Source organism: Stylophora pistillata, chromosome 4 (genome assembly GCF_964205215.1).
Source record: "Stylophora pistillata chromosome 4, jaStyPist1.2, whole genome shotgun sequence".
Classification (NCBI taxonomy): Eukaryota; Metazoa; Cnidaria; class Anthozoa; order Scleractinia; family Pocilloporidae; genus Stylophora; species Stylophora pistillata.
The window spans coordinates 5925342-5953050 of NC_142522.1; the positions used below are offsets into that span (position 1 = coordinate 5925342).

Consider the following 27709-nt stretch of genomic DNA (forward strand, 5'->3'; position numbering starts at 1 on the left):
GGGGGAAACAAAAAATGACCTAGGGATGAAGCATTTCCAACTGGGGAATACCGGCTTCATCTCGAAGACTCGACTTTTTCATTTAAGACATTCAAATAAATAACGTCTTGTCAAGCTCTGGTCAAATAAAGAGGCAAACAAAAGGTGACCTAGGGATGGAGTATTTCCAACTGGGGACTGCGCTTCATCTCGAAGACTCGACTTTTCTATATTTAAGACATTCATCTTTACAAGGCGTGACTAATTTTATACTTACATTGTTTTAACGGATGAGACATTTTGAAAGCAGTTTTCACTGAGACGAAGCAAAATATTGAAGCTCATGTCTCTAGAAAAGCCAAAAAGAAATAATCAGTTGGTTTCATTCTCCAGTCGGTTCATTAAACCTTTTGCTAGCACAGATCTAAACGGAAAGTTTTAACATTTGATCACCGTATGAGGAATATGCTCACATATATTCCAGCTTTTCGAGATCTGAAAAGGCCTTTTGCTGTAACTGGGATATCCGATTTTTCTTGAAAAACCTTGAAAGAAATATGACACTTGCAGCAAATATGAATGAAAAATGTAATCATGTGGGAAAAATAACAGAAAAGCTCACTGAGAAAAGCGACAAAAAAATAAAAATAAAAATGATGATATCACCACATTAAGATTAGAAATGCAACAGAACTTTTCCGAGTTTTTCTTGCTTACACAGCTCCTGTATTGAGAGGAAGATCTCTTGGAACACCGAGCAAGTCTATTTCAGTTACTTGAATCTTCTTGTCCTTGCCTTCACCGAAATCTTCGCATTTGCAGCTCGATGGACAACCTAAAATAAAACGATAATACTATTATCAATTAAAATTGAAAAGGCAACAAACAATTAACTTAAAATAGGATAAGAAGCAGGTCTCATGCACGAGAGGGAAAGATTGTTTACCTTGCTGACGTGAGCAGGAAAGTCCGTCATTGTCGTTGACTAGAAAAGAAAGAAAAATCGATAATAATTTCTAAACGGTTTTGGAAGGAAATTAAAGGACTCCCAGAAACAAGCCAAGAGTTATACTGTTAATGTTCGCGGGAAAGTATTGCAAACCGACAAACTCTTTCTTTTTTTTAACAGCGGCTTTTACAAAGTCACATTGCACCAATTAAACGGGTCTCTTTTTGGATCACATTGTGTATGGTATTCATAAGATCTACCCGACCATTCAGAAAAAATTAATCGATCACATTTTGCGCCTTGGTGATTTTTTAAGGGCCCTCTTAATAATGAACCTATTTCCAAAAAGTCCCCCTATTCTAAATATCTTGAGAATAACTGAGACTCCCTCCCCCCCACCCCCCCGTGGTTTTTAGAGCGTTAACGGTGTTCATTGACTTTTATATCAATTCATGCCATCCTAAGAAAACAACTTAACTAAAACAGCTTACGAAGAAAAATAAAAGATCTCAAAACCTGGAACGCTATATAACTAAGCAAGGTAGCGGACTGCAACCAAGATAACGACGAAAACACTATAATGAGAATATTATTATGTTCACGTACCTGGAACAGAGCGATACAAGGCCTTGAATCTGGCTACAGGCAAATTTCCTTGACAGCTCAGAAGAATTGAGAAATGATTAGAGGAGGATAAGAGATCTGGGGGGAACAAATAGCCGCAGAATTTTCCTAAAGACTGTCGAGTTCTTTCGCTACCATCAAAAACCTCCACAAAACATTTATCACACGTAGGGTGATCCCTGAGTCGGAATTCTTGGAACTTTAAGCGTATTATATGACGTGGTGGAACGGTTATGAGCCATCTGCAAAAGATGTCATCAAGAGAATGTCCCGGATATGAAGGAGAAAAGAAATATCCCGTTTTGTTGGTTAATCTTTCGTTACAGGCTGAAAGAAGATAAAAGAAATATAAGTTGATGAGAACGAATAGAGTTTTTATATTCCTTAAAAAAAGGCAACAAATGTAACTATTGCGACCAATAAGACTATTCTTGAAAGTACCCCTCATATTTAAGAAACAATTGGGCATATTTTTTTTTTAAACGTGCGAAGCGAAGAATAGCACCAACGTTAAATTCAATCCATCTGTGATGCTTGGGTTGGGAATCGAACCCAGAAAACCATGGAGGGAGGTAAGCAGATCAACACTCTGCTACGCTTTTACTTCTCTCTCTTTGCTCTTTGCTTTGCCTTGTTACTCTATTTTCTGGCCGAACACAGCCTCTGTAGGGTTTTTTTCTCTAAAAAGTCGGCAAGGCAAGGACGGAAAGTGGCACTTTGTCGATTTTCATCCTTTCCCAAAAGTTCTCCCCACAATGTGACTGACGTGTAGTACACTTAAAGAATGAATCTACTAAAAATTTTACCTTGTTTAGTTGACGAGGGTTTGTGTTGGCAAAGGTTTTCCTCCTCAATGTAAAGTCCCGTCAATGCTATCAAGTCTTCCCTTGTCTCTGCTTTACCTTCTATTAGCACCTGTTTATTGTATCAGACAATAGAAAAAAAGGAAGAAAAATATATAATAAAAGAAAATCATGTTTATGGTCGGTCACTGTGACTCGTCATCCGCGAAAAACTCCAAAAAGTGGACTTAGAAATGGAAAAAAGTCCATGAACAAAGAACTTTACGCCACGCTACGGAAATTTTCTTCGGGGAGAAATGTCGTTCTGCTAGAAAGGTTCATTCAAAGCAAAATACAATGGAAAGCTGTGGGTGATGGGCAACTGGTTAAGTGTTTCTCATACTCTTCTGTGCTTAAAACCTGAGAATACTTTATCCTTTCCGAGCAGAACATGCTCCTAACATAATATCCCGAGACGTATACCTGAAACTCAGATAGAGAATTTAAAGGCACTTGTCCGTAAAGCCAGTTCTTGCCTGTATTGCTTCCTGAAATCCAGATTGGAATTGCACGGTAGGTTTTTGTCTTCTGGTAAATTGTAAGTGTCTTCTTTCCAGGTCCCCGCAACATGTAACGAAACTTTAGGCACTCACTATGCCAGTCATGTGATCTATTGTATAGCGGGCTCATGAGAACAGCCAACTGGGTAAAGCGGGTGACGTTGGTATCCACTATAAGTCGTCCACCTGGATCAGAAATAAAATTGAAAGCATTTTATTTACAGAATATCATCGTAAAATCTATCGAGAAGTTATCAAGGAACAAGGAACATTTAACAACGTTTTGAGCGAACCAACACAACAAAAAAATTAAGAAAAAAGTTAATTAAATTACGACATTGATGCAGCGGTTCCTGGTTCAGAGTGGAGCATGGTTCCAGATTTCTTCCCTTCACTAATTTCTCTCAATCAGCTGTAGAGCTAAAGGCCTTCCCGACATGGATTAATAACCAAATTTCTTTTGGATGATGAAGCCACTAAGATAAATTTGCGTAATGTGTACATGTTTGTTAAAGGAGAAGGAGGACATTCTTAATGGATGAGCATGTATCACACTTTAGACGAACATTCACACACGCGATAAATGTTTTGTAGAGATTTTTTACTGTAGCCAAAGGACTGGAATCTTGTTGGGCAAATTCTGCGGCTATTCATTTTTAAGGAAGACCATCCAATAAGAACTAAGCGTAAACTCTCTACGTCAGGCGTGTGGTGTAACCGGGAAAACGGGAAAACGAGAGTTGGATTTGCAAGGTGATAAAGTACAATTTTTTTCACTCGTTTCTCCTTGTGGTTTCGCTGCTCAGTTTCAAAACTTCCTTAAACTAGCCAAAAGGGTCTTTTTATAATCAAACTGTAGAGCAATAAATGAAGGACCGATTGAAATCAAATTCTCGTGACTATGAACTTGCCTCCTCTATCGCTGCAGGTTCGAAACCACTTCACTTCTACTTCTTTCTGCAACCCTTTTCTGACTGTTTTCCAGGCCTTCGCGTCACCATCTTCGCTGTCACATCCAAATGACATGCGCAGTATCTCCTCGACTGGCATTGGGTGACCCCACAGATTGAAACCACTCAATACACCCAAAGCAATTGACGCATTTTCGCTGGAATTTCTGAAACCAATGGTCATGGTTCCTTCCCCTGTGCGCAAAAGGTTAAGAGACAAAAGCAATTTTGTTACTACACTTAAATTTTCTGATCGCAGAAGTTACTTCTACATCGGCGTTCTCGTTTAAAGTCAACCATCTATCACGATAAGTTAAAGATGGTCTTGGGAAGTAGCAGTGGAAAAATACAAAGCAAAATCAACCAGACGCATAAAAGATAACACTTTTGCTGAAGCCATAGAGCAAAATGTAAATAGTTTCCCTACAAAGAGTACCTTCGTTCGGCGTAAAATGGAATTCAAATGAACCAAATCTTCTCTCGCCGTCTTTGAACACCTGCATGAGCCTCGTACTCCACAATACACACACGTGGTGCCACATGTCATCTGCTACGCCCATCGGTATTTTGCTATGAATAAAATATAATGATAATCAGGCATTCAATTTCATCTATTCATCCAATCCATCCATTCATCCATATGGTGGCATGTGGCCACTTACTAAGTTACAGTAGTAAGTGTATTCCAGGATGTATTATCATTGGAAATTGTTACTTCTCCTTTACACCCTCTTACACAAACTGGTTCTCGAAAAATTAGGAATCTTAAGCAGTCTCAGTGATGGTGTCAACGAAAAGAGAAGCTAAGATATGAATCGGGTTGAATTTGCGCAAATGGCAGCGCTGACTGCATTAAAGAATAGAATAAAAACTTGATTTATTTGCTTTCGGTGTTCCACTTTTCTGACTCGTGAAAAATTGGCGGTATCACGTTGTTATTCTGTAGAGAATGGCCACGAGATGCAAATAGTTTTTAATACTGCTCGCAGAGCTATACTTCGGCTCGTCAAACTTTTAGTTTGGTCCTGTCTCGTCCTTGTTGACCTTGCTCATGCGTATGCAGTTTGCTTAAATTCCCTTTTTATGCGCCTACTAAGGCAACGATGAATGAATTCAATATTTTGTCTCCTACCTCCTCCTGTTATTCATCTGTATTATAAAGATGTCGTTGCTGACGTAGCATCCTAGTTGCAGCGACCCGCCTCGTTCCTTGGCGACTTTATATTCGATGAAAAAACCATCATGAGAGGTCTTTAACCAAAAGCAGAGCGTAAAACCCTTGTGGAGAGATAAAATTTCTGAGAACGACACATAGCCAAGATCAATATCAGGAAGATGAATCTCGTAGTTTCCTGGATCGAAAATTCCTGTAATGTTAACACAAAAATTTTCTATCAATTATATTGCAAACCATATACAGCTGAAACTTTGATAGAGGATGCAATGACGAGGCAGATCGATTTTTAGCCTCCATTTAATAAATTTTCATTTCAGAGGGGAAGCAGTGAGGATTACGAGTAAACTTTTTCCTGATTGTCCTAAGAAGCTTGCGCGCTGAAACAAAATTAGAGTCGGACCTCCCTTTGCGACTGCCTCTCGTTATAAACACCTCTCTTTAGAGATTACTTTTTCAAAATACCAAAAGTTTCCAAGTCAGATCACAATAAATGGAAACTCTCGTAAGCGACCACCTCTCTTAATCGGCCTCTTTTAGAGATGCTCAACCTCGGGTAGGAGATCAACTATTTCAACACATGTCGTTCAAGTAGGGTCCCCGGAAGTGCTTCCCGAAATGGCTTTACCACGTGAATTTTTGCTTGTGTTCCGTTCCTTGAGAAATTTGGACAGCACCACTGGAATAACAAACGAACCAAGTTTTTTTTCGCAAGAATTGTCCCAAACGCGCTGTATTAAATAATATGTGAGATACAAAATAATCACCATAGATCCTAAGTTATTTGTTTTTATTGCTTGAACACGCCGCTAAGAGTTATTCCTATAGTTTTCCATAAGCGTTTGCCAGAAAGGGTCCGGTCACCATATGAAAATTACTCGAGGTGAGGAACCTAGACTTGACATTTCGGATGGTCACTTACGAGGTTCAACTGTAGTTGTATTCGCCGAGTACAACAGAATTCAGAAACATATAAACTAATAAGATCATATGCTTCCAATTGACTACATCGCTGTAAATCTTACGGTCAAACTCACTGATAATAAGGAAATCAAGTGACAGAGCAGTTTAGGCCCTCGGGTTTCATATTTGGGGATTGGGTTCGTCTTTGGAAATCCCCGTGTTAAACGACTTGGCAGCGCATTACAATTGTAGTTGAGGATTTTTTAGAAAAGATAGTTTTTAACTTCCAGTTTAGATATAGAAGAAAGTCATGGAAGTGTGAGAGTAATGTAATTTTTTAAGTCATACATTAAAAACTTTACCCACCAAAATCAGCGGAGTGAACATAGCCGCTAACTCCGCCCTGTTCGTGATTGGCAGTATTACCACTGTCGTTCTGATGGTTATAGTCAAACTCTTTGTTCTTGAGACTCTTCCAGCCATGGATACTTTTCCATCCGCACCAGTCTTGCGATATGTCACATTGGCTGTCATCTAATTGAATCAATAATGGACCAACTGAACTATGACTGATAAAAGCCTTCCACATAAGCCTGCTTTCCTATCAGGTTATTTTCAATGGCTCTCCTTAGAAAAATGCGCGTGTTTTTTAAAGGGAACCTCCCCTGTTTTAACAAATAACTCTGGAAATGTTCCAAATGTACCTCTGAATAGATCTAGCATAAAGAGGTTGCCTTACCAAGCGGTCTGACTTTTTTTTATCGTTTTCCAAAGAAGGGTATCACAGTAACTTTGAATTTCCCGCGGCCGCCATCTATAATATCTTCCATTTAAAATAGTGCGCAATGCACTCAAGGTGTAGTTTTTCACTCATGTTGATGCTAAATTGCTGTCGTTTAAAGAAAATTTTAGAGAATGTGTCACTGTTCTTCCCCATTTGTAAGAGCCGGAGCATTCTTCATGCGAAGAGAGACAGGAGAGCGAGGTAGAAGATAAAGAATATAGAGAAGCGCCAGATTAAAAATTCTGAAAATGACGACCGCCGATCGAACACTTCATGATGCCTATGGCCCCAAGTGATGATGAAGATCTGCGACATATTCAATAAACTTTTTCTACAAGAGACAGCAATAAAGTATCATCACGAGTACCAAGAAACCATTACACGTCATCAGCTTAAAGCTCACTGCAAGCTATTCAAGATGGCAGCCGCGGAAAATGCGAAGTGACTGTAGACCCTTTGGAAAATGATAAAAAAAATCAGAGCACCTGGTAAGCCAATTTTTTTATACGAGATCTACTGAGAAATACATTTGAAACATTTTGGGAGTTACTTGTTAAAAGAGAGAAGGTTCCCTCAAGGTTTTGCTGGAGAATAGAAAGAGGCTACACGGCAGTGCCACTGCCAAAGCCATTGCCACCGTCATTGCTACTGTTACTGCTGCTGCTACTACTAGTGCCACTCCCAGTCCACAACCACTGTCAATGCTACTACTACTGCTACTACCACTGCTACTGTTACTGCTACCGCTACTACTATTGCTATTACTACTTCTGGTACCACTATCACCAAATTATTTTGTTATCAACGCATAAAGACTCATATACAGGCAAGGGAATCAGGGTATAAAGAATACGAGAGCGTTTTTCTGATGCGCTATATTTCCAAAAACAAAGAAAAACGATTATTTTAGGCGCTGGAAGGTGTAATATCCGACAGTGTGGATTCGTGAAACAGATACATTACCTTTACAGCCATACAGCTCCACTCTCATGGAGATGTGATCTTTCCAAGCTATTGGTCGAAAGCGGATGAAACGTGCTATGATAGGTGGTTTAACCTCATGAAAAACAACAGTGTCCATATTTGTATTTCCATCAAATTCCTTCATGAAAAGATAGTAGTAGAAATGATCAAAGGAAATTTTGTCTATTCTCACTTCAAAATCATATTACCCTCCTGAACTTTTGTAAATGAAAACGGAATCGAACCAAATGAACAAGATCAAACATTACCGAAACGAGCCGAACAGAACAAAACTGAACACAGCAAAATTCAACTGAACTGAACTGAATCCAACAACAACCAACGAAACCGAGCCAAGCTGATCAGCCGCGCCCCGCTCCGCCCTGCTCCGCCCTGCTCCGCCCTGCTCCGCCCTGCTCCGCCCTGCTCCGCCCTGAACTGTTCCGAACCGAACTTAATCAAATCAAACTCGGTCAAAAAAGATAGGCTGAACCGAGTCGACCTGCTCTATCCTGTCCCTCCCAATCTCGCACCGCCCGACTCGATTTTATGCGACGCAGCCTGACCCGATACGACGCGACTCCAATCGACTCAGCCCGAGCTGAGCCGACCCCACCAAACATAATAAAACCAAAGAATACTAACCTCAGCCAAATGTTTATTTATTTATTTATTTTTTTATTTTGGATGAGAAAAACAACAGTAATATGATTTTGATGTGTGAAGTCCAACTCACCTTGTCTTCAATATCTTTTGGTTCCTTGTAATACAGGAAGCTTATTCCATCCCCGCTATACTGCAGCTTGTACTTCGTTACCCACTCAGGATATGCATTCCGTCCTTGCGTTGCTACAGCCGTGACCTTCATGTACCGAATTCCCAGAGCCACTTGAAGCCATTGGTTATCGTCGTTTACGCTGGCTGACCAAGATCCCTGTTTAACGCCTGATTGTTTAAAATGTAACCTGCCCTGAGAAGGGGCGTGGTGAGCATCCCATTGTGATGAAGCAGTGATTTGTTTTTTGGAGATAGTTCCATTCTCCATGCCAAGAGGCTTTTGACAATCTAATGGTTGTTAGGGATTAAAAAGTAATGTAGCTATTGGTAAAATAGATAGAACAGGATAGGATAAACCGTAGCCTATACTTTCCGCGTCCTTAGCTGTTTTACCTACGGTTAGAGGCGAGTATAGAGGTGAAAAAAAGAAAATCGTCTCAATTTCTCTATTTTGATGTAGCTTTGGGCGTGCCAAATGTTCCCAAAACATTATGCCCTTCCTCCTTTCGCCATCTAACTCTAAAATCTAAATATTCATTCCCCTTAATGAATGACGCTCATTTCTTGAAAATTTAACTCTTATTAGGGGATTGACGGCTTTAATATGTTTCTTCAATTGGAAGAATAGGATCATTGGCTTTTAGTACAATTACATTCATTTTATTCATAATTTTGCACAGCATATCCATGAGTTTACCATAGCGTCACTTTGATTAGTTAGTCGTAGGAGTGTGAGGTTAATGGGCACAGCAAGTGCCTGCAACGTAAAAAAGAACGTGACAGTACACGAAGTGCAGTTTTCTATGAATACGTAACCTCTAGCGTAACCCTTACCTTTAACAGCACTCCAAGGAATCAGTTTGCAGGGTTCTTTGGTGAAAGAAACATTAGCAATGGCCAGAAATGGTCCATGAGTGAATTTGCAGACACGAACAGAATGAATCTATGGTAGGTTATAAAAAGGCAACCATGATAAGCTCAGGCATGTACAACCACGAGAAGATAGGTGTTATGGGAAAAAGGAATGTTTAAGTCTAACCCACTCTAGTTCTTGGAACATCGTCTAAGAACACCGTCATAGAAGACACCACGACATCATTAAATCGTAACCACGTTAAGAGTTTTTCTCCTTCGCAGCCTTTGTGTGGTCTAGACTTGTAACGCGCTCTCTCACGTTACACCTGTTGTTAGAAGGGTAAACAACGCGTTTCTTCACGAGCTTCACGTTGCATGGCGAGACTTAACAAAACGCTGCGAATGAGAGTATTAACTACCTGAATTTGAGTTGAATTGACTGGTATTGGAAGCTGTGCGTAACGCCACATATTGGTCGCCTCATCTGCATGGAAATGATGTTGAGTTTTGTTCGTGTTTGTGTTGTTTAATAACACAGTTAACGAAGCCTTGTGCCAGAAACGAAGGCACTTCCATTCATAAGCAATGCTGTTGATGATGGGAGACGAGAGAAAACATGGCAGTTCTGATGCTCCAACTGGTAGAGAGGCGTATCCTACTGACAAAAAATACGGCGTCGTGTTAAGGAGTGATCTGCTCTGGATACCATATGATTTTGTCGCCGACATTAAAAAGTATACGTGAAATCATAGTGGGGACTGCATTTTAAGATTCCAAAGGATATCCTAACTTAGGAAAAATCGTTTTCAAATATGCCAAAAAGTGCGTTCCTGGAAGGTGCCATTTTTAAACTTGCTGAAGGTTATTACATCGCTTTTAAGACATATTTTAAAATTTCTGTATTTTCTAGGGCAATTATGGGAAAAGGGAAAGCAAACGACCGTTATCGGTCATAAAGCATCACTATGTTACTGTCAACTGACGATCAAACAGCTTACCTCGCTTTCCCATTCCCGCCAAATGAGTATTCAGAACCCCTCCATCATGAACGTACCAATCGCACCCACTCTCTTCAAAATAGCAGTCTGGACTCGCTGGAGACGAAGCATAAAAAGCAATAGGTTATAAATGCAATTTGTGCTTCTTAATATTCCTATTACTGACGATGCTGGACGGGAAAATAGCGACAAATCGTGGTAATTCGTGTTAACTTGTCTTTAAGACTTTATTTCTGTTTAGATCGCTTTCAATCACCTTAAAATTAAATATACCTACTTTGTTTGAAGATTTTTTCACATGCTCCGTCCACCACCGTAAAATCATCCACTGCAATATCCCCTTTACTTCCAGTGCCAACTGCTCCTTCCAGTACAAACTGAAAATAGCAATCCTGATATCAACAAAGATTGACCTTTACAATTAAATGCGTATTTTTCATTACTTTGCGAAATACTTCAGATTTTAACCTTGTACTTTTGGAAAATATGCGATTAAGTAAATGAAAATGCAATGCACTCTTTTAAACGCCCTTATAAAACATAATATTTTAAAAAGGAGCTGAAATTGAAAACATCTACAATGAAAGAGCGAGACTTTCGTCCGGCCAGCAGCTCCTGCGAGAGAATGCACTGTGGATTCCGCATTTTTAGATGATTTTAACGTCCTCTTATATGACTGAATCGTGTTAATATATTATATAGTTTCAAGCCTCTTCGCTGCATAATTATTGGAAAATTGAATACTTACTTTAAACCAAAGGGTGCTATTCAAAGCCGTCTGACCATATCGTCAACGGTTTCCTTGATCTCCTGAAACCATCCAAACAAGGGTTTCTGATTGGTTAGTTTTGAGGTAAATACTCAGATTACCAATGTCCGACCCATGCATGTGATACCAGAACTTAACGCAGACTGTCTCATTAGGTTTCATCCAGTCGCTAAGCAATCTCGCCTCGTCTCCAAAGTTTCTTCGAGAAGCTTCAATATAGATATAAAAACCTGCAAAAAAAGATATTGCGCGCCTATTGTTTTTTTGCCCTTTTCGTGATCCGAATTCTGACCCTAATGAGCGAAATAGCTGGGTTTTAGAGCGCTCTCCGATTAGATGTCGTAAAAGCAATCTCAAAGGGATTTTAACAGCCAATTAAAGCGAAGGAAAATACCCTTAAGTTCTAATGAGAACTCGAGGTGAGACAAGCATGCTGCCTTAAGCTCAGGTAACCAAATCGTGTGTGATTTTAGTCATGCATCTCATTGGTCAATAGAATGTCACGAGTTTTCCTGACCAACAACAGAACGATATCAGCAAAAGCATTGTAGTCCTAGATTACTTTAAAACCGCTTTGTTCAGTCATAACCGTTATCAATTTTTTCGATAGAATTGAATTCATTCGGAGCCTTTATTTCTGCTTAGGCCATTGTTGGTTCTTTCCTCACCGAAGTGATTTCTGCGCAAAGGCTGCCTTACCATCCTTGCTGAACGAAGTGTGATCGTAACTCGGCCCAGTTCTTTCTGTTTGCGTCTGACCAGTGCCCACGGTCCATTGGAAAGTGGCAGTCTTGTCAGGCTTTAGTCCACAGTGGCCCGTTTGAAAGTTACAGTTACCCGAAAGGACCAATAGAAACTTATTCACTTAAAAACAGGAAAGAAAACAAACAGGCAAATAAACACAATCATAGAAAAATTATCATAGCTAAAGAAATGCCAGGTGATTCAAAAGAATGGACAAAATGAAATAAACAAGTTCTTGAGATAATTTGATTCTGGCGAATAAATTGAATTTACCATTGAGAAACAAATAAATTTACTGATTTCTACTTTAGAGAACACTTTGTGCATGTTTGGACCATCTGCTTCGCTTAAAAAGCAGTAGTTTTTAGTTATTCCTCTACGAGTTCGTAAGAAAAAGAGTCGTCTGATTAGAATAGCTGATTAGGTCTGCAATTAACCACAACAAAGTTAGTATAGAAGAAACACTGAAGTCGTTCTACCTCTGAAAGATCTGCATCTCTTTTGTCGAGTGGAATTTTTGGAGGTACACGCCAAATCGTTAAGATTACACCTGGTAGAACCTGGAAACCAGAAAGATGAAATGCCACGTGAAAACCACAGCTACGTAAAAGTCTGACTCGCAAACTTTTGTTGATTACACCTCTAGTGACTGGCTCTCTTCGTAAGGAAATCTAACTGAAATTAAATGTAAATCTCCTCTGATAAGGGAAACCCCTGGGGAATCTATATACAGGAAATCCTGTAAAACATGCGGAGGACCACCTGACTACGATTTTTCATTCTATCCAAAACAAGCAAACAACAAGCAGACCATCACTTTTTCCAGCAGACACGGTTACCCAGCTGCTACCCTTCTTTTTACGCTTGATTCACACTCTGATCTTGCTTAACACTCTGATCTTGCTTACCGCATATAGATGGTGTTTTAGTTCCATCCTTGCAGAAGGGTGTTTGACTACAAGTGTCTGACCAGGGAATGCACGATCCATCAAGGCACTGATGGCTGGAGGGACATGGATTTCCTGCCAAAAAAAATTATCATCGGCGCATTTTAGTAACTACCGGACGACGATAATCTAGAAAATTGCTATTTCGTTGGAGACTAACTGCTTAATTGGCCCACTTGAGCGTAATAGTCTGGGCAACTGCTGTTTCACTAATTGGAGATAAGTCTAGGGTCCTTAACAGTCGGCATTTTATAGACCATAAAGATATCATCTGCTTCAAGATCATTTGACTAAATACACCTAACAGTTAACTCACGACAGCTGCTTTCATCATCTCCGCTAGAACAGTCCTTGTAACCGTCACACACTGCCGTTGCTAGGAGACATCCTCCTCCTTTACAGGCGAACATACTGGAAGGACACTCACAATTCTCTTCATCTGAATGATCCTTGCAGGCAAAGTCGCCATCACACAGCAAATTCTTCTTGACACATTCGCCGTTCTTACAGGTAAACCGATCTTCGCTACATTTGAAACCTAACGCAACCGGAAAATTTAAGAATCACTTATGGAACAAATTCGATTTGATGGGAAAGCCGGCGGAATGTTTGCTGAGAGAAACTGAACATAGGCACAGAAGTTAGTATAAAGTTTCAACATACATCAGAAATTTTAGTGGTTAACATTCAGCTGGATGTCTTTTCGTAAGGTCTAAGATTGTGTAGCTGCGGTCATTAGCTTGAAACAATAGCTATTCATTCAAAAAAGATGCACTCAGACTAATCAAATATTTAATTAGCTGTTATTTCTTTCAAACGTCTTGACATTGAATGCCATTTACTTCATTGGCTTGTATAACCACAGGTAACAAAGGAAAATAACAGAATGTACTTGACGAATTCACAATCAAAACGTTATTAATTTAGTTGTAAGCTATCTTTTACTTTTAATGAAAACAGGATCACCTGGCTGAGCAAAGTAGGGTCGTAGTAAACAATTCTCAGTGGTTATAATGACGTCATCAAATGCAACGTTAATTTCGTCTTCAAGAACGCCTTCTCCTTTAAAAATGATCTAAAAGAATAAACCTCAGAAAAAAAAAATCAAGCTTCGATTGAATGATGAGACGTGAGTTCATTTCGTCCCCATTTCTCAGTTCTAACCTGAGTTCCTCCGGCTCCTGGCCAAGCAACCTGAGCTTCTGACCATTTTTCACCGTGGTTTCCGGTCAAATTCCATATTAACGCCAGATTCTCTTCACTTGTGTCCCTTAGGTAAACCTTGAGAGTCGGCTTCGACTTAGCGGGCATGAGGTAATTGAAACGCAGACATAAGCCCACAGATTTATGGAACGGTTGCCATGGCAATAAAGGACTGTCCAATTGTGCTTTGTAAGGCCCATCAACAAAGGCAAAGCTACCTGTATTGTAAAAAGGAATCTTATACAGTTGCAGTAACGCATCGCGTTTTCAGGGAGCCAAAACTGGAGGGACCCGAGAAAGTGTGCCTGGGAAGTTTAAATGTTCATTGTCTCGCCGGGAGAGTGTTAAAGAAACAAAACTGATTTTTAAGACAGCTGAAATAGCACAGCAGCCAGAGCCTAACACTCATACTCATGGGGCACGAAAGACAGGCAAATGAAGCATCTAGCCCTGGAAAAGACCTATCCCTTTAATATTCTTCAGATTTGTTCATTTTTGCCAAATTAACACCCCTGTCGAACGAAGTGATTATGATCAGTACCTATGTATAGCTCTGAGATTTCGCTCTCTGCTTTCAACTAACCTGGATAGTTAACGAAGGGTTTAGCACCGGTTAATTTCCACTTTTTCGGCATGTCATCAGGGTGTGTCCATCCGCAGTATTCTGATTGGAAATAGCACTCTTTTAACACCACGGCTAGTAAGTAGATAAATGAAGTTATCAAAATTAGTTTATTTTAAATCAGAAGACAGGTTAAAAATTACACGAGAAAGGACTTCACCTTGAAGATGGAGATGACCTAATACCCTCTGATGGACAGTACTCTCCAGATTGCTTGCAAACGAAGAGGAAATCTGTATTGATATGCAGAAATGTTAAGTGAATAGTGCGCTGTATAAAATGGCCTGTACAAGGAGCCTTCGTCTGGTAGCACACAGTCAGCATATCTATTCGTATAGATACACTGACTGTGTGAGGTCAAGGATGAGCCATCTTGATCTCACACTTAAAGCCTACATACTCACCTTCACTGTAAAATTTCCCGGCTGTTTGATTGCGTCGAAAACAGCCTTGAAGGATGTGTTTACACATGACAGGCTCACTGCTGGGTTAATTGTTATGTTTTGTCCTAGCGTTGTGATATTCAGTTGTAGCAGGCAGTCTGGGCAATACAAACCATCACAACAGAACTTGAAAAATCCTATTTAAAATGAAAGTAGTGATGTTTTATATGCTAGGTTTAACGTCTATTAGAGTACCAGATTATTTGGTACTCTAATAGACGTTTTCATCAACCACCAGGGTTCACTTTTTTTACAATTAAGCCTTTTTTTGGGTAATAGTATTATAGATATTTCTTCCGAGCAACGGAAACATCGACACAAACATAAAATATTTTTTCTCTACAATGGTAATACTAATAATAACAAAAGTTATGGATCTTAATGATGATTATTGTAATACTGACTAGCTAATGTTGATATCGACGATAATACCGGCACAGGTTTTAAAACTGAAAAAGAAAATCTGAAAGATTAATTGAGAGATATGTGATTTTTGATAGTAGCGCTTAATTATTCCGGGTAACTTAGAAGTACAGGAATCCCCATTATTAACATGCAAGACCTGAGTAACTCACCTGAAATACGCAATGCCGCACCGACGAAACCAAACATGGATGATTCATGATTTTCAAGTGTCACTTCTAGTTTACGTGTCCCTATCAGAATTGATCGGAGAAGCAGCTTTTAATAATCACCACGGTGTAGTTCTGAATGATTCTTGCTTGCGGCCATGACAGCTGCTATATCCAACAACATAACCGTCCGTCATACCTGGTTTAGTCCAAAATAGTCTTTTTCTTGGAATAGGCCGTTCATATTCACCATTTGGTCTACGCATGCCCAGAGATACGTGGTCTGGGCCTACTATTTCACTCATAAAGACCTCCAATTGGTAAATGCGGCATTTGTCCAGAAATATTGGTTGTGATGTTTGCTGGGCTTTATACCTTAAAAAAAAACAAGACAGCGTATATGATCTAAAAAGAAGAACGCCCAGAAACCTTGAGGTGTATACCTAAAAGCCTGCGGCGGTTTTCTCTGCATATGAAACGAACACGAGTAAGGCTACTTCCCCCTGTCCTTGGATAGTTACTTTCTATTTGGAAAGGTAAGGTGTGTGAACTTTCAAAAAAAGTGTTGTAATAAATACCACAACATAAGATCGCACATAAGTTCTGACTTAGATCCGGAATTTGGGGTGCCTAAGAATCGGTCGAAAATTTTTTCCCCGAATATCTTTGAAGGCACTACGATGCACATCTAAGTTTCAAGCGACCCTAATCATATCAATTATTATTTTGCGTGTCTCACTTGTCCCATTGTTGATGGTGAGTCCATCTTTCAACAGTGATGATTGGTTGCTTCGACACAGTCTTTTCTGACTTCTTATCAACAGTTTCAATGCCTTCCTCAGTAACATCGTGCATCCATAGTTCACATAAATCATCACATGCCACGTAAAATGTGTAATTACCACTCTCAGGAGCCTGAAGAAGGATAAATGCAGTTTCTCAATTGACAAAGGAAGGACGAAGAACAACCTGAGGCTACACGAGATTGCATTTTCGGTTATTTATTTTCAAAGAAGCTATTTTGCTGTCTCTCTCTTTTTCCACCCATTCACGCGATTTTATACCGGTTCCAGTGCACGAATGGAAGTTCTGAAATAGCAAATGTACTATTTCGACTACTGTATTCGTTCAGATAATGAAACCCTTCCTCAGATTTTTCTGTTTTACGATTTTGGTAGATGGTGTTTTCAAGAAAGCTTAAGCGGGGTGAGGCAGTCATTAACTACATAGAAAAATCTGTTGTTGACTCTAGAGACGATTTTGTTGATGACCTGTTTTCACAGTTATAGTGAAAAAAATTACCTGTAAGTAACCAGTCAAACGCTGAATGTACTTTTCTGCCACATTTACCGGTGCATCGAAATCTCGAAGAATTATTTGGCTTTGTGGTGTATATTGGAAAGCAGGATTTTCGCGCATAGTTGATGTTTTTGTAGTGTCGTAGTTAACGTTATACCATGCATCACGCCAAACTCCGTGGATTTCGCTGGTGAACTCTACAAAACAACAATGAATTGAAGACAAATGAATGAAGATGAACGTCCCCTATACACATTAATGGCATTTGAAATTTATGATGTGTACGAGAAGTTACAAGTTTTGGATGACAAAGAGTTATCAAGTTATCCTTGAAGCTTTGCAATCGTTACTTTGTCAGTATTATGAGTATGTGTGTACATTCATCTGGATAACTGTTCTGAAATTAGCTATGTTAACAGTAACAAGGTGGGACATTTTAAATCTCAGTCCATTATCTTGTGACCAAACGATGAGGCAATTATAAAACAAACCTGCGTCAGAGACCTTTCTCTTGCGGTTCGTTTGGAAGAGTACGCTTCGCAGACACATATCAAAGGTCATGGATACCATAGTTACGTGCACATTTTACTTTAACTTTTTTTTTAATTAACTGCAACTGGTGAAACTTACCAACTGTGCGAATCACAACCTGGCAAAGAACTAGCGTGACATTGCTACCAATCAACTTGAATGTCACGTAACGTCCACGCGCTGGTGGAGAACAGCGTACTTTGTAACCCCACGACTTTCCATAGGACACAAACTTGGTACAAGATGGATGTAAACTGGTTTCATCAGTGGATACGTCGATGCTAAGAATTCCATTATCTCGTCGACAGCAGTCCAGGTTTTCGGTGATCTCAACAGATTCAACGTAGAGGGGCTTTTCAAGGGTCACCTGCCACCAAGGGTTAGACTCCTATTCGAAATGAGGGCCAGAGAAAACCAATGAAATGACTCTAAACAGAGAAGCAAACGCGAACTAAAGCGACGAGAAGTGGATAAATAATGAGGGGAACGAAAAACCAGTGAAGTGTTCGAACAAACAAACAAACAAACAAACAAACATAGAGCCAGGACAAGGACGGACAGACGATTGTCTGAGTCACCATCAATCAAAGGTTCATATAATTTCACTTGCTTTGATGAACGAATTAGCGATGTTTATAATGTAAGTGCTATCTCTTGTATCACATTATCTCTTACCTTTTTTGACCTAAAACATGTGGAAAAGGATCTGTCAATAGCCAGAAAAGGGCCATTTCGTATCAGAACACTCGAGCTTCGGAGTAAATTTTGACGCAATAAGGAATTTTCTGAGAGAGAAAAAAATGGTGGATCAAAGAATCAATGGAGAAGTTACTGCTTTCCTTCGGTGATACCAGTAAATCATAAAAAAACTACTTTTTGAAGAGTGAGAAGTTTTTTGAAAGTATTCAGTTGTATCATAAATCTGTTTAAATGAGTTTTGTTGTATTTTACGATATAATTTTTGTTGAAAAGTCAACATGAAAACTACCTAATTCGCTATTGTATGCCAAATAATCTCACACGACGTATAGACTATGGGACATACCAGCACGTTTGGAGCACAAAGCATTCTTATACGTTTTGCAATCTTCATTCGTGATTCTTGACGAAATTGCTGAGAGAACTGCACAACTCTGGTCTCCATGGTTACCGGACGGATATCCACGCATCCAAAGGGAGGCGTTCAACGGGTTTCCATCGATCCAAACCCAGTCGTCTCGCGCCAAGAAACCAATATGCAAGTTGTTCGGCTTTGGCTTCATTCCTTCCAACTTGTTAGATAAGGCAGATCTTAAGCCTTCCCGCGATACCTTGGCTAGTGCACCACCTTTTCGACTGCATTCTATTTGAGCGTAATTCCATGGAAGTGCGTTATGGATGTGAATAGAGAAACAACCGCCATGGAAATGGAAGAAATTTGGACCACATTCGAATCATAAAATGCTACTTAAAGGAAGTTTGAAATCGGAAAGATCTAGATGTACACTGTCAAATATCAGTGCTACACTAAATAATTTCACTAATTTACCAGATATTTAATTTTTTTTTTGGGGGGGGGAGGAAAATATACATACGGAAGATTTTTATCAATATATCAAGACTCATAATTGATAACCATGAATTTTCTCAATGTCCCTTCAAAGTGTCAAAAGTAAGGGTTGGCCCTTCACTCCAAAGATTTCAATATCACTTCTCTAAACTGTTCTTCCATATATTTCTGACAATTCCAACTCTGAGAATCAGGTATCAAATCAAACAAAGTGACGTCTTTTGGTTCTTCATCCCTGCATTCTGCTTGACGATGTATTTAGATTAAAGGAAGAAATTACATGTGAATATAAGTTCCTTGTAGAAGTAAAAGCATTAACAAAAATGAGATTTTATTAAATCACATGCAACACAAAATCAAACTCCTAAATAAACATACCTGAAAGAAATCAAAATATTTAAATTGACAATCTTTGTGTACTAGATGTGATATATTGTTGTTTCCATGCAGCCACATGTTACCAGTAAGTATCATCTGCTCATAATACACATCTTTAGCCAAATAAAGAAAAAATTCAAGATCACGAGATTTTGAAGACTCTTATATTTGGATTATTTGTTCACAATACAAAGCTTCATGAGGCAAGTGAAGCAAAAAGTTGGTGATCTTTTTTCTTGTTTTTTTTTTTGTTCATTCTGTTTTGTCATTCTCTTTAAGAAAACATGTTGTTTTAAATATTTATGGAAGTAAATGCAAATTTGTTGCCGGTCACTTCACAAATACACTTGTGCAAGCCATGCTCCATTTCACAATCAAGAGCCATCAGTCTTTTTATCTTCCTTCTCCAAAATTCACAGACTGTTAAAAGAAGTTTTTGTTTTTGGCAAGTGCATCACAAACTATGAAATCAATGACATCTGTGACAAACCAAAGGTTGCAAGCACTTTTTAAGTGAGCTATTTCTTAAAGCTCAAGTTTTGGTCCAAATATAATTTAGCGTTCCAATACAAAGGCGCTAAAGGACAAAAAAAACAATGGTTATTTTTTGAAGACAAAAAGAATGATTTCATTGGTCAACAGGTTTTTCACCAACTGTTCAAATAAATGAAGGGTAACAAAGTCAAATCAACCTCTGTGGTTCAAAAAGAGAGGACAAAAGTTACAAAAGATTTACCTGAGCGGCAAACTGGAGGGACAATACCACACAATGTTTTAAAACGCTTCAGCAAAACTAAAAATTCCCGTTACGTTTTTTTCATTGTTTTTACAGCGTAACTAGCAAATATAGAACTGTCAAAAATATACAAAAGTCGAGATAACTCCTCGTGACTTAAATAGATTATCTTCGACAAGATATGCTAACCTTAAATTAGCAAGATAAATTTTCAGTCGACAAAAATGGCTTTAAAATAACCCAAACGGGCACCGTAAAAATTCATGTAACGAATGAGCGGTCGTCGCCAGAATAGAGCGGCAAATATCATCTTACTAATACCAAATCCTCTAATTACTCGATTAAAGTAGTATTTCGAACATACCAAACACGTTTTGAAGCAAGCAATAAGGCCCTGTGACGTGGACGAGGAGTTATAAAAGGATTTACATTTATCAAATGGTTTGCTTACGTAAGTTCTTGCCCGAATGATTCTGAAGTTTAGAAAACAACATGTTATGCAGATTTCCGTCTCAGAGAAAAGGGCTTTGTGAGGGAGTAGCAAGTTCCAAAATAAAAAATGGACGACTTTTACTTCAAGTTTATCCAACCAGACGACCTACAAATCTCGTGAATTTGGTTCCCTGTGAACACAACGAATGTATCAAATTATCCCCAGTTTATATCTAAACAAAATATCAACACATTTCAAATAACTTCATCACTTATCAACTTCATCAATTGTCGGCAAATTTTAAAAAAGTAGTCCATTCTGCGAATAGCCACAAATTACTGCGCTATATATAAAATGCTTTTAACTCAATCACGAAATTCTCGCTTGCATTCACGTTAAAAATTACTTTTTAAAACCCTTTTTGAGCCATTTTGGCCACGCTCAAGTTTCAAAAGGCAACCTAAAAAACTAAATAAAATGGACAAACAACTGATCTTACCTGTCAAACGAAAAGCATTACAATCATTTCCCTCAGAAGTATAACTTTTGCGAGCGTTTTAATCTGTAAAAATCACACATACATAATTTTACGCCAAGCGACTAAAGTTAAATTAAACGACGAGTACCTGGCGTTTGAACAGTAAATCGTTTTAGCGGAATCATGCATTACCAACTCCGATTAGAAGCTACGACCACGAAACAGTTTTTTATGCATGTAGCGTTGGTTTTGCTTGGGTGATAAGCAATCTACAAATCTTTTACCGAATGTGACAAAATTAGAAATTCAAATCGTGCAGCTATGTTTGTCAATCATAACATTACATATTCTTCGATCACTCGTGTAAAATTACGAGTTTTGGCTTTCAGACTGAACAAGATGCGTTCACAAAATGTTCAACATGTTTAAATGTCTCTAACGAATAATTCCTCAAAAGACTTCCAACAGAAAGTATGAATTTCCTGAGGTCTTCTGGATTTTACAATTCACGCCATACACATTCATAGATGCTTGAAATACCAATTGGTTCAAGACGAAGATAATAAAAAACTATAAAACGCGGTACAAACCTCGTCAAACTTCGATCTGTTGATTCCGACAACTCGTCCTATTCGTTAAAGTTTTGTCTGCAGTAATAGCTCCATTTTTCGCCCTAAAAATGAAGATTTTACAGCAGTTAAAACGGAACGACTGAATAACATGCGAGCTACAAAAGGGTCGGGCGGTCTGAACCACACGGTCCGACCAATCAGCAACAAAACTGACCAATCAGACAAGCCCATTATCTTGTCACGCTTGACACGGAATGTCATACTGCACCTCCATGGGTCGGCGACCTGAATATATTTTTTTATTTTCACTTGTGAAAAGAAATGTGTTTTTTTTCGCTTTAGTCTTAAATTTTTGTTTTACTTCGATCACAGCATCCCTTCCATTATGAGGCACTTACAGAATCTCAGAATCACATAATCGACAGCAGTAAAAATAAAATTCAAGCACAAACAGGAAAGGCGCTGTAAAAACAGCTTTGAACTTTTGATGACAAGACGCTTTCGATTCTCACCACGCGAGCACTTGGCCTCCCAAAAACAGAAAATAAAACGCGCAGAAACAGATCAATTTTGTTTCTTCTGCGGTGTCCCAGCAATATTTTACACGTATTTGCGGGTAGAAATTAAATTATTCTCTCCGCCATGGTGACAAAACAACACTCTTAGGGGTGTGATGTATTGTTTAAAATACTCTCGGGAGCTTTGCTTTGGAGCGGTGCCAAACAAAATACTATTTTTTTTTTTTTTTTTTTTAATACAGCATTGTTTATTACACTTACACATGTACTTACACTATAATTACTTTTTACACCATGTTTAAACTACATTAACTTACACTACTTACAATACATATATAACAATACAGTTACACTAGTCAAATTTAATTACAGTTGATCTATTTACCACATTATTGTTTGCATGTTAATTGTCGAGTAACTACTGAGAATTGTGTTTGCTATTTAAACTACAAGGGAATTGATTTTCCAGAAATTAATAAACTGTTAAATAAAAAGGATAGCGAAGAGATCAAAAGACAATACAATTTTATAACGACAGAAAAAATTTCCATTTGTTCCTGAACTCCTTCTCGTTATTACAAGTGACAGCAATATATTTTTCTAGATAAATTTTGTCGCGCACAAGTGAGACGAAATCATCGAAACGGCAATTTATAGTATTTAAAGCGTTAACATATAAAAAATATTTGCCTAGAATAATGAGATGGTTGAGGGCTAAACAGTAGGTGTGACAGCGAATAATTCCGAACATAATCTCCAGTTCTGACAGTGACAGTTTCATATTACTAGAGGTTGAGTACCACTCCTGGAATCTATTCCAAAAAGAACTTGCTTGCTTACAGTTTATAAACAAATGCCAGACGGTCTGGTGCTCAGATGGACAAAAGGGACAGGAGGGCGATGCAACTTTTTTCATTTTATGTAACAAGCTATTCGTTGGTAAAATTCGGTGAATAATTTTGTATTGAAACATTGTCAATTTAATTTCTCTCGTGTCTTTGAATGGTAGGAGGTAGATTTTGTTCAAGTCACTTTTCTCGATGCCAGACATTAAAAGTTTTTTCTCAGAAGTTGGTGGCGGTAGATCTTCGAGGTTAAGCAGGATACTGTATATTGCTTTACATGAGAGTGAACAGGTTGAGGTAGGAGGCGTAACTGGGTCTTGGGAATTTTCTTGCAATAGTTTTTTCCAATTTTGTGGAATAGAAGAAAGAATGCTATAATATTGCAAAAAGTTACATTTTACATTGAATTTATTGCGAAAAGAATTAAATGAAAGGAATTGACCCTCACAGGAGTCAAAAAGGTCCGAGATTTGTTTTATTCCAGCTTGATGCCAATGAGGAAAGAATAACGTTTTCTTATTCACAGTTAAAAATCGATTATTCCAGATTGGCTGTGAGAGAACCTCAGTTTTATTTTTAGGTGTGGTCGTTGCAATGTCCTGCCAGTAAAAAATGATTTCTCTGTAGAAAGGAGGAAGATGGTTGTCTAGGTCAAGGAGATTATAATCATAGTTACATTTAAACAGTTCTGTACCGCCAACATCGGCTAGGAGGGATTTTGGTATGTACTGCCATGGAGCATCCGAGTTAGAGCATAACCGTTTTACCCAGTTTAACTTTAGTGCTTTATCAAAGAGAGAAAAATCCCTCATGTCCAAGCCACCAGCTGTTTTTTGCTTGAAAAGGGTAGTCTTTTTTATTTTGGCGGATTTGTGATTCCAAATAAAGTCGAACACGATCCTGTTTACTTCTTTACTGAAGTCTTTAGGGGTACACATGACGCTGCAGATAAAGACAAGTTTTGAAAGTGCCACTGTTTTAATTATATTTATCCTACCAACGATGGAGAGGTCTCTTTGGGCCCACATGTTCAATGTTTTCTTTAACGAATCTAATTTGTCCAAAAAATTTTTCTTTTCAGACATTTCTAGGTCATATGTAAAATGCACTCCAAGCGCGTAAACTGGCTCACCGCTCATTTGAAGATCAAGTATAGAATCTTTTCTGTGGCTTACAGAGCCAAGCCATAGCATTTCAGATTTTGTTTGATTTAGTTTTAGACCAGAGCACCTTTCGAAAAGTGATAATAAATCAAATAACTTTGACACTGATTGAACATCAGACAGAAGTACAGTTGTGTCGTCTGCATATTGCGAAAGTTTGACCTCTTTATATTCATCTATTGTGATACCTTTTATTTCTTTTGAGCATCTAATACTTTGCGCGAGTAGCTCAATAGCAATAATGAATAATGTGCCGGAAAGTGGGCAACCTTGACGCACTCCGCGTTCTAGATGAAAATGTTTTGAGGCGTACCCGTTATTCAAAACACAACTAGAGATATCTGTATAGAACACTTTTATCCACTGTCGGAGATGAAGACCGAAATTAAACGTTTCGAGGCATTTATGAATAAAATTCCACTCAATCGAATCAAACGCTTTCTCGAAATCTAAAAATACGGCTACCCCTGGAATATTCTTCTCTTTTGTGAAATGCATTGTATCTGCTATTAACCTGATACTTTCCCCGATGAACCTTCCTTTAACGTACCCAGATTGGCAAGGATGAATTAAATTCGGCAAGATCTTCTCCAAACGCAGAGCGATGGTCTTCGTTGCGATTTTATAGTCTACATTCAATAAAGATACAGGTCGCCAAGTTTTTAAATATTCGGTATTCTTTTTCTTATTCGGAATTAAGGAAATAATTCCTTGGCGTTGAGAGATGGAGAGAGTACCGTTTCGAAAAGCGTAATTAAAGCTATTTACCATAAATGAACCGAGCAAGTTCCAAAAGTAGCAGTAGAATTCAGGCGTTAGCCCATCCGTGCCGGGAGTTTTGTTGTTTTCCATAGTTTTTAACGCAATTTCACACTCATTGATAGACATGACACCTTCGCACGTTTTCGCGATTTCTTGTGATAATGCATTTTCTGTTTCAAAGAACTCATTGAAAGTTGGACAGTTGGGGTCCATATTTCTTGATGTATAAACCTCCTTAAAGAAACGTTCTTCTTCCTCCAGGATGTCCTTCGGGTTTGTGATTTTGTCACCAACGTTGTTAACTAAGGACGTTATATGCTTCTTTTTTTGGTTCCTTTTAGCTAAGTTATAGAAATATTTACTATTTCTCTCACCATGCTCATACCAACGCGCTCTACTGCGCACGATTGTTCCTCGTGTCTTGATACCCGCAATTTTAGAAACCTTGAATTTTATTCTCTCCAGCTCGGCCTTAAGGGAATCACTGTATGACGTCTGGAGTTTGGTCTGCAATTTTATCATTTCCGACAAAAGAATTGATTCTTCGTCACGTTTTCGTTTAGCTTTCTTCTTTGAAAAAGCTATTGTAAAGGCACGAATTTCCATTTTAATCATTTCCCAATACAACCCTTTGTCGTTGACTTGTTCATGCTTTTTTGCAAACATGGGAATTTTAAATGTCAACAGTTCCACGTAATTAGTATCTGACAGCAAAGAGTTGTTAAACTTCCAGAACCCTGGTCCTCGAGGGAGCTCACTCACAAAATACTATTGTTCTGAGGCATCCGACTGCATCTAAGTCTGTTATTTCACTGACAATCAATATAAAGCGCATCGACCTATGGTGACGCCCTCGGACTGCCATTTTTCGAAAGCGAATATTCCCTTCAAACCACTTCGAAACCAATTAGCCGTTATCGCCTAATTAGCCTGGACTTGAGCTTAAAGTGCACCTACACCCAAAAAATTTTTTTCGCTTAACGAAGTAAGCTTATTTTTTTGAGTATTTCTGCGCAAAAATTTTTTTATTTGCTCAAATCTTCAATTTTCTATGCCCAGTCAAAATACGGAAAATCGGCCGCCATCTTGCCCCACGACCGAGTTTAAAGAGGAATGGCTCTAGTGGGTAATGTGACGTCAAATCGAGAACACGAAAGTCTGCTTTTCACACATTTTCACTTGTTTGGGAAGGTTGTAGTCGATAATTGTCCGAAAATATGCCGACTAAGTGTGCTGTAGAAGGATGTAGCAACGTGCGAAATTTGCAAGAGGGTATCGCGCTCCATACAATCTTCATACAACACACCTAGTCGGCATATTTCGGACGATATCGACGACAATCTTCCCAAACAAGTGAAAATGTGTGAGATGCAGACTTTCGTGTTCTCGATTTGACGTCACATTACCCGCTAGAGCCATTCTTCTTTAAACTCGGTCGTGGGGCAAGATGGCGGCCGATTTTCCGTATTTTGACTGGGCATAGAAAATTGAAGATTTGAGCAAATAAAAAAATTTTTGCGCAGAAATACTAAAAAAAAATAAGCTTACTTCGTTAAGCGAAAAAAATTTTTTGAGTGTAGGTGCGCTTTAAATTTACAAAGCAAGCAGACATCGAACACAATAGACCTAAATTTATTAGAATCAATTTCATGTCGATTTCTAATCAACATGTATACACTTTCGTCACGAAAAGAAAAAAAAAAGAGAAATACAAATTAGTTTCTTACAGTTTCAAACAGAATAACCCGCGAGAAGAAGAAGATGAAGGAAAACAAAAAGAGAGAAGAAAAAAAATTCACCTTTAACGACCACAAGGAAAATCTTAATGTTTTCACGCCAACAAAAATCAATTTTAGATTTAGTCTAATTGTTTTCATGACGCTTAGAAATGAAAATTTCCTTATGTAAATTTCACGGTCAATAAAAATTCGAAACTTACGGATAATTACTGGTTTGTTGTCTACCACACCTGCACAAAACAGGAACGAGCAACAGACTGAGTTTGATTTCATCAGACTTCCGGTACCCTCAGAAATATCCCGGACACAGGAAGATGGAAAAAGAAGCTGCAGAAAACCGGCTACAAGAAAAAAAACAATCCTCGCACACCTTTAACCCACGTGCGCGAAGTATACCAAAACAAAGAATTTGATTGGCTAAGCACCAAAAATATTGTTTAAGCTCTCAGCGACATGAATAATTTAACAACTGCGGTGAAAGGTTGTTCAGTCGACTACATATTCTCCCTTTGTATGATGCAAATAGACGTTTTATCCACCAAGTTTTCACAACAAGAAACGTTTGATAATATAATTTATTTGCCGCCTCATTTTATGCAATTTCGGTGAAAATTCATTTGCGGAAGGACTTCATGATTGGATCAGTTGCTTCGTGTCTTTTTTTTTTTTTTTTTTTTTTTTTTGTAGAGAATGAACTGTTTTATGTCAAAAACAATAAAAATGACGCTAAACTTGGAACGTTGTATTTCAGAGGGAAATGGTGTAGCGTGGAAGAAACAGAGGAGACTTCGAGGTTCTTAACATTAATGATAAAGAAAACAATTAGTCTCAGTCACAGGGATTACACTGACAGGACAGCAGGCGCCGTCTGGCCAGCTGACAACTTATTAATTAGCATGAGAAAATACAACAGTTTTTGATAAAGTGAAGGAGGGTAATTAATCAAGAAGCGGGATCTTAAACAGTAATAAACAACTCAACAAAATCACTTACGTTACAAAATAAATCATGACAAATTCGGTGAAATATTTCCGTAGACTGAGATACACCTTGAGGTCCATATCCGGCAGTTGACAATCGGGTGTCAAAACTGAACCAGCATGTTTGC

The 27709-nt window shown here is 38.5% G+C and overlaps 1 protein-coding gene across 1 annotated transcript in view; it reads right to left on the reverse strand.

The window, feature by feature from the left end:
• The window catches only part of LOC148732143 (uncharacterized), a 28652-nt gene extending 8726 nt beyond the window's left edge, over positions 1-19926 (reverse strand). The window contains exons 1-32 of the mRNA XM_088756632.1: positions 18474-19926; positions 18104-18213; positions 17528-17816; positions 16901-17094; positions 16335-16513; positions 15798-15973; positions 15602-15682; positions 14988-15163; positions 14744-14816; positions 14545-14658; positions 13923-14179; positions 13725-13833; positions 13075-13296; positions 12685-12833; positions 12291-12371; positions 10576-10690; positions 10299-10394; positions 9720-9958; positions 9280-9388; positions 8405-8733; positions 7669-7807; positions 6288-6455; positions 4977-5211; positions 4281-4414; positions 3806-4039; positions 2818-3080; positions 2359-2467; positions 1535-1879; positions 926-964; positions 697-814; positions 453-524; positions 257-328 (exon numbers count right to left, since the gene is read on the reverse strand). Of these exons, the coding sequence (XP_088612758.1) occupies positions 257-328; positions 453-524; positions 697-814; positions 926-964; positions 1535-1879; positions 2359-2467; positions 2818-3080; positions 3806-4039; positions 4281-4414; positions 4977-5211; positions 6288-6455; positions 7669-7807; positions 8405-8733; positions 9280-9388; positions 9720-9958; positions 10299-10394; positions 10576-10690; positions 12291-12371; positions 12685-12833; positions 13075-13296; positions 13725-13833; positions 13923-14179; positions 14545-14658; positions 14744-14816; positions 14988-15163; positions 15602-15682; positions 15798-15973; positions 16335-16513; positions 16901-17094; positions 17528-17816; positions 18104-18213; positions 18474-18690 (5243 nt within the window). The 5' untranslated portion in view covers positions 18691-19926. The remainder of the gene's footprint in view (positions 1-256; positions 329-452; positions 525-696; positions 815-925; positions 965-1534; positions 1880-2358; positions 2468-2817; positions 3081-3805; positions 4040-4280; positions 4415-4976; positions 5212-6287; positions 6456-7668; positions 7808-8404; positions 8734-9279; positions 9389-9719; positions 9959-10298; positions 10395-10575; positions 10691-12290; positions 12372-12684; positions 12834-13074; positions 13297-13724; positions 13834-13922; positions 14180-14544; positions 14659-14743; positions 14817-14987; positions 15164-15601; positions 15683-15797; positions 15974-16334; positions 16514-16900; positions 17095-17527; positions 17817-18103; positions 18214-18473) is intronic.
• Between the last annotated feature and the right edge of the window lie 7783 nt (positions 19927-27709).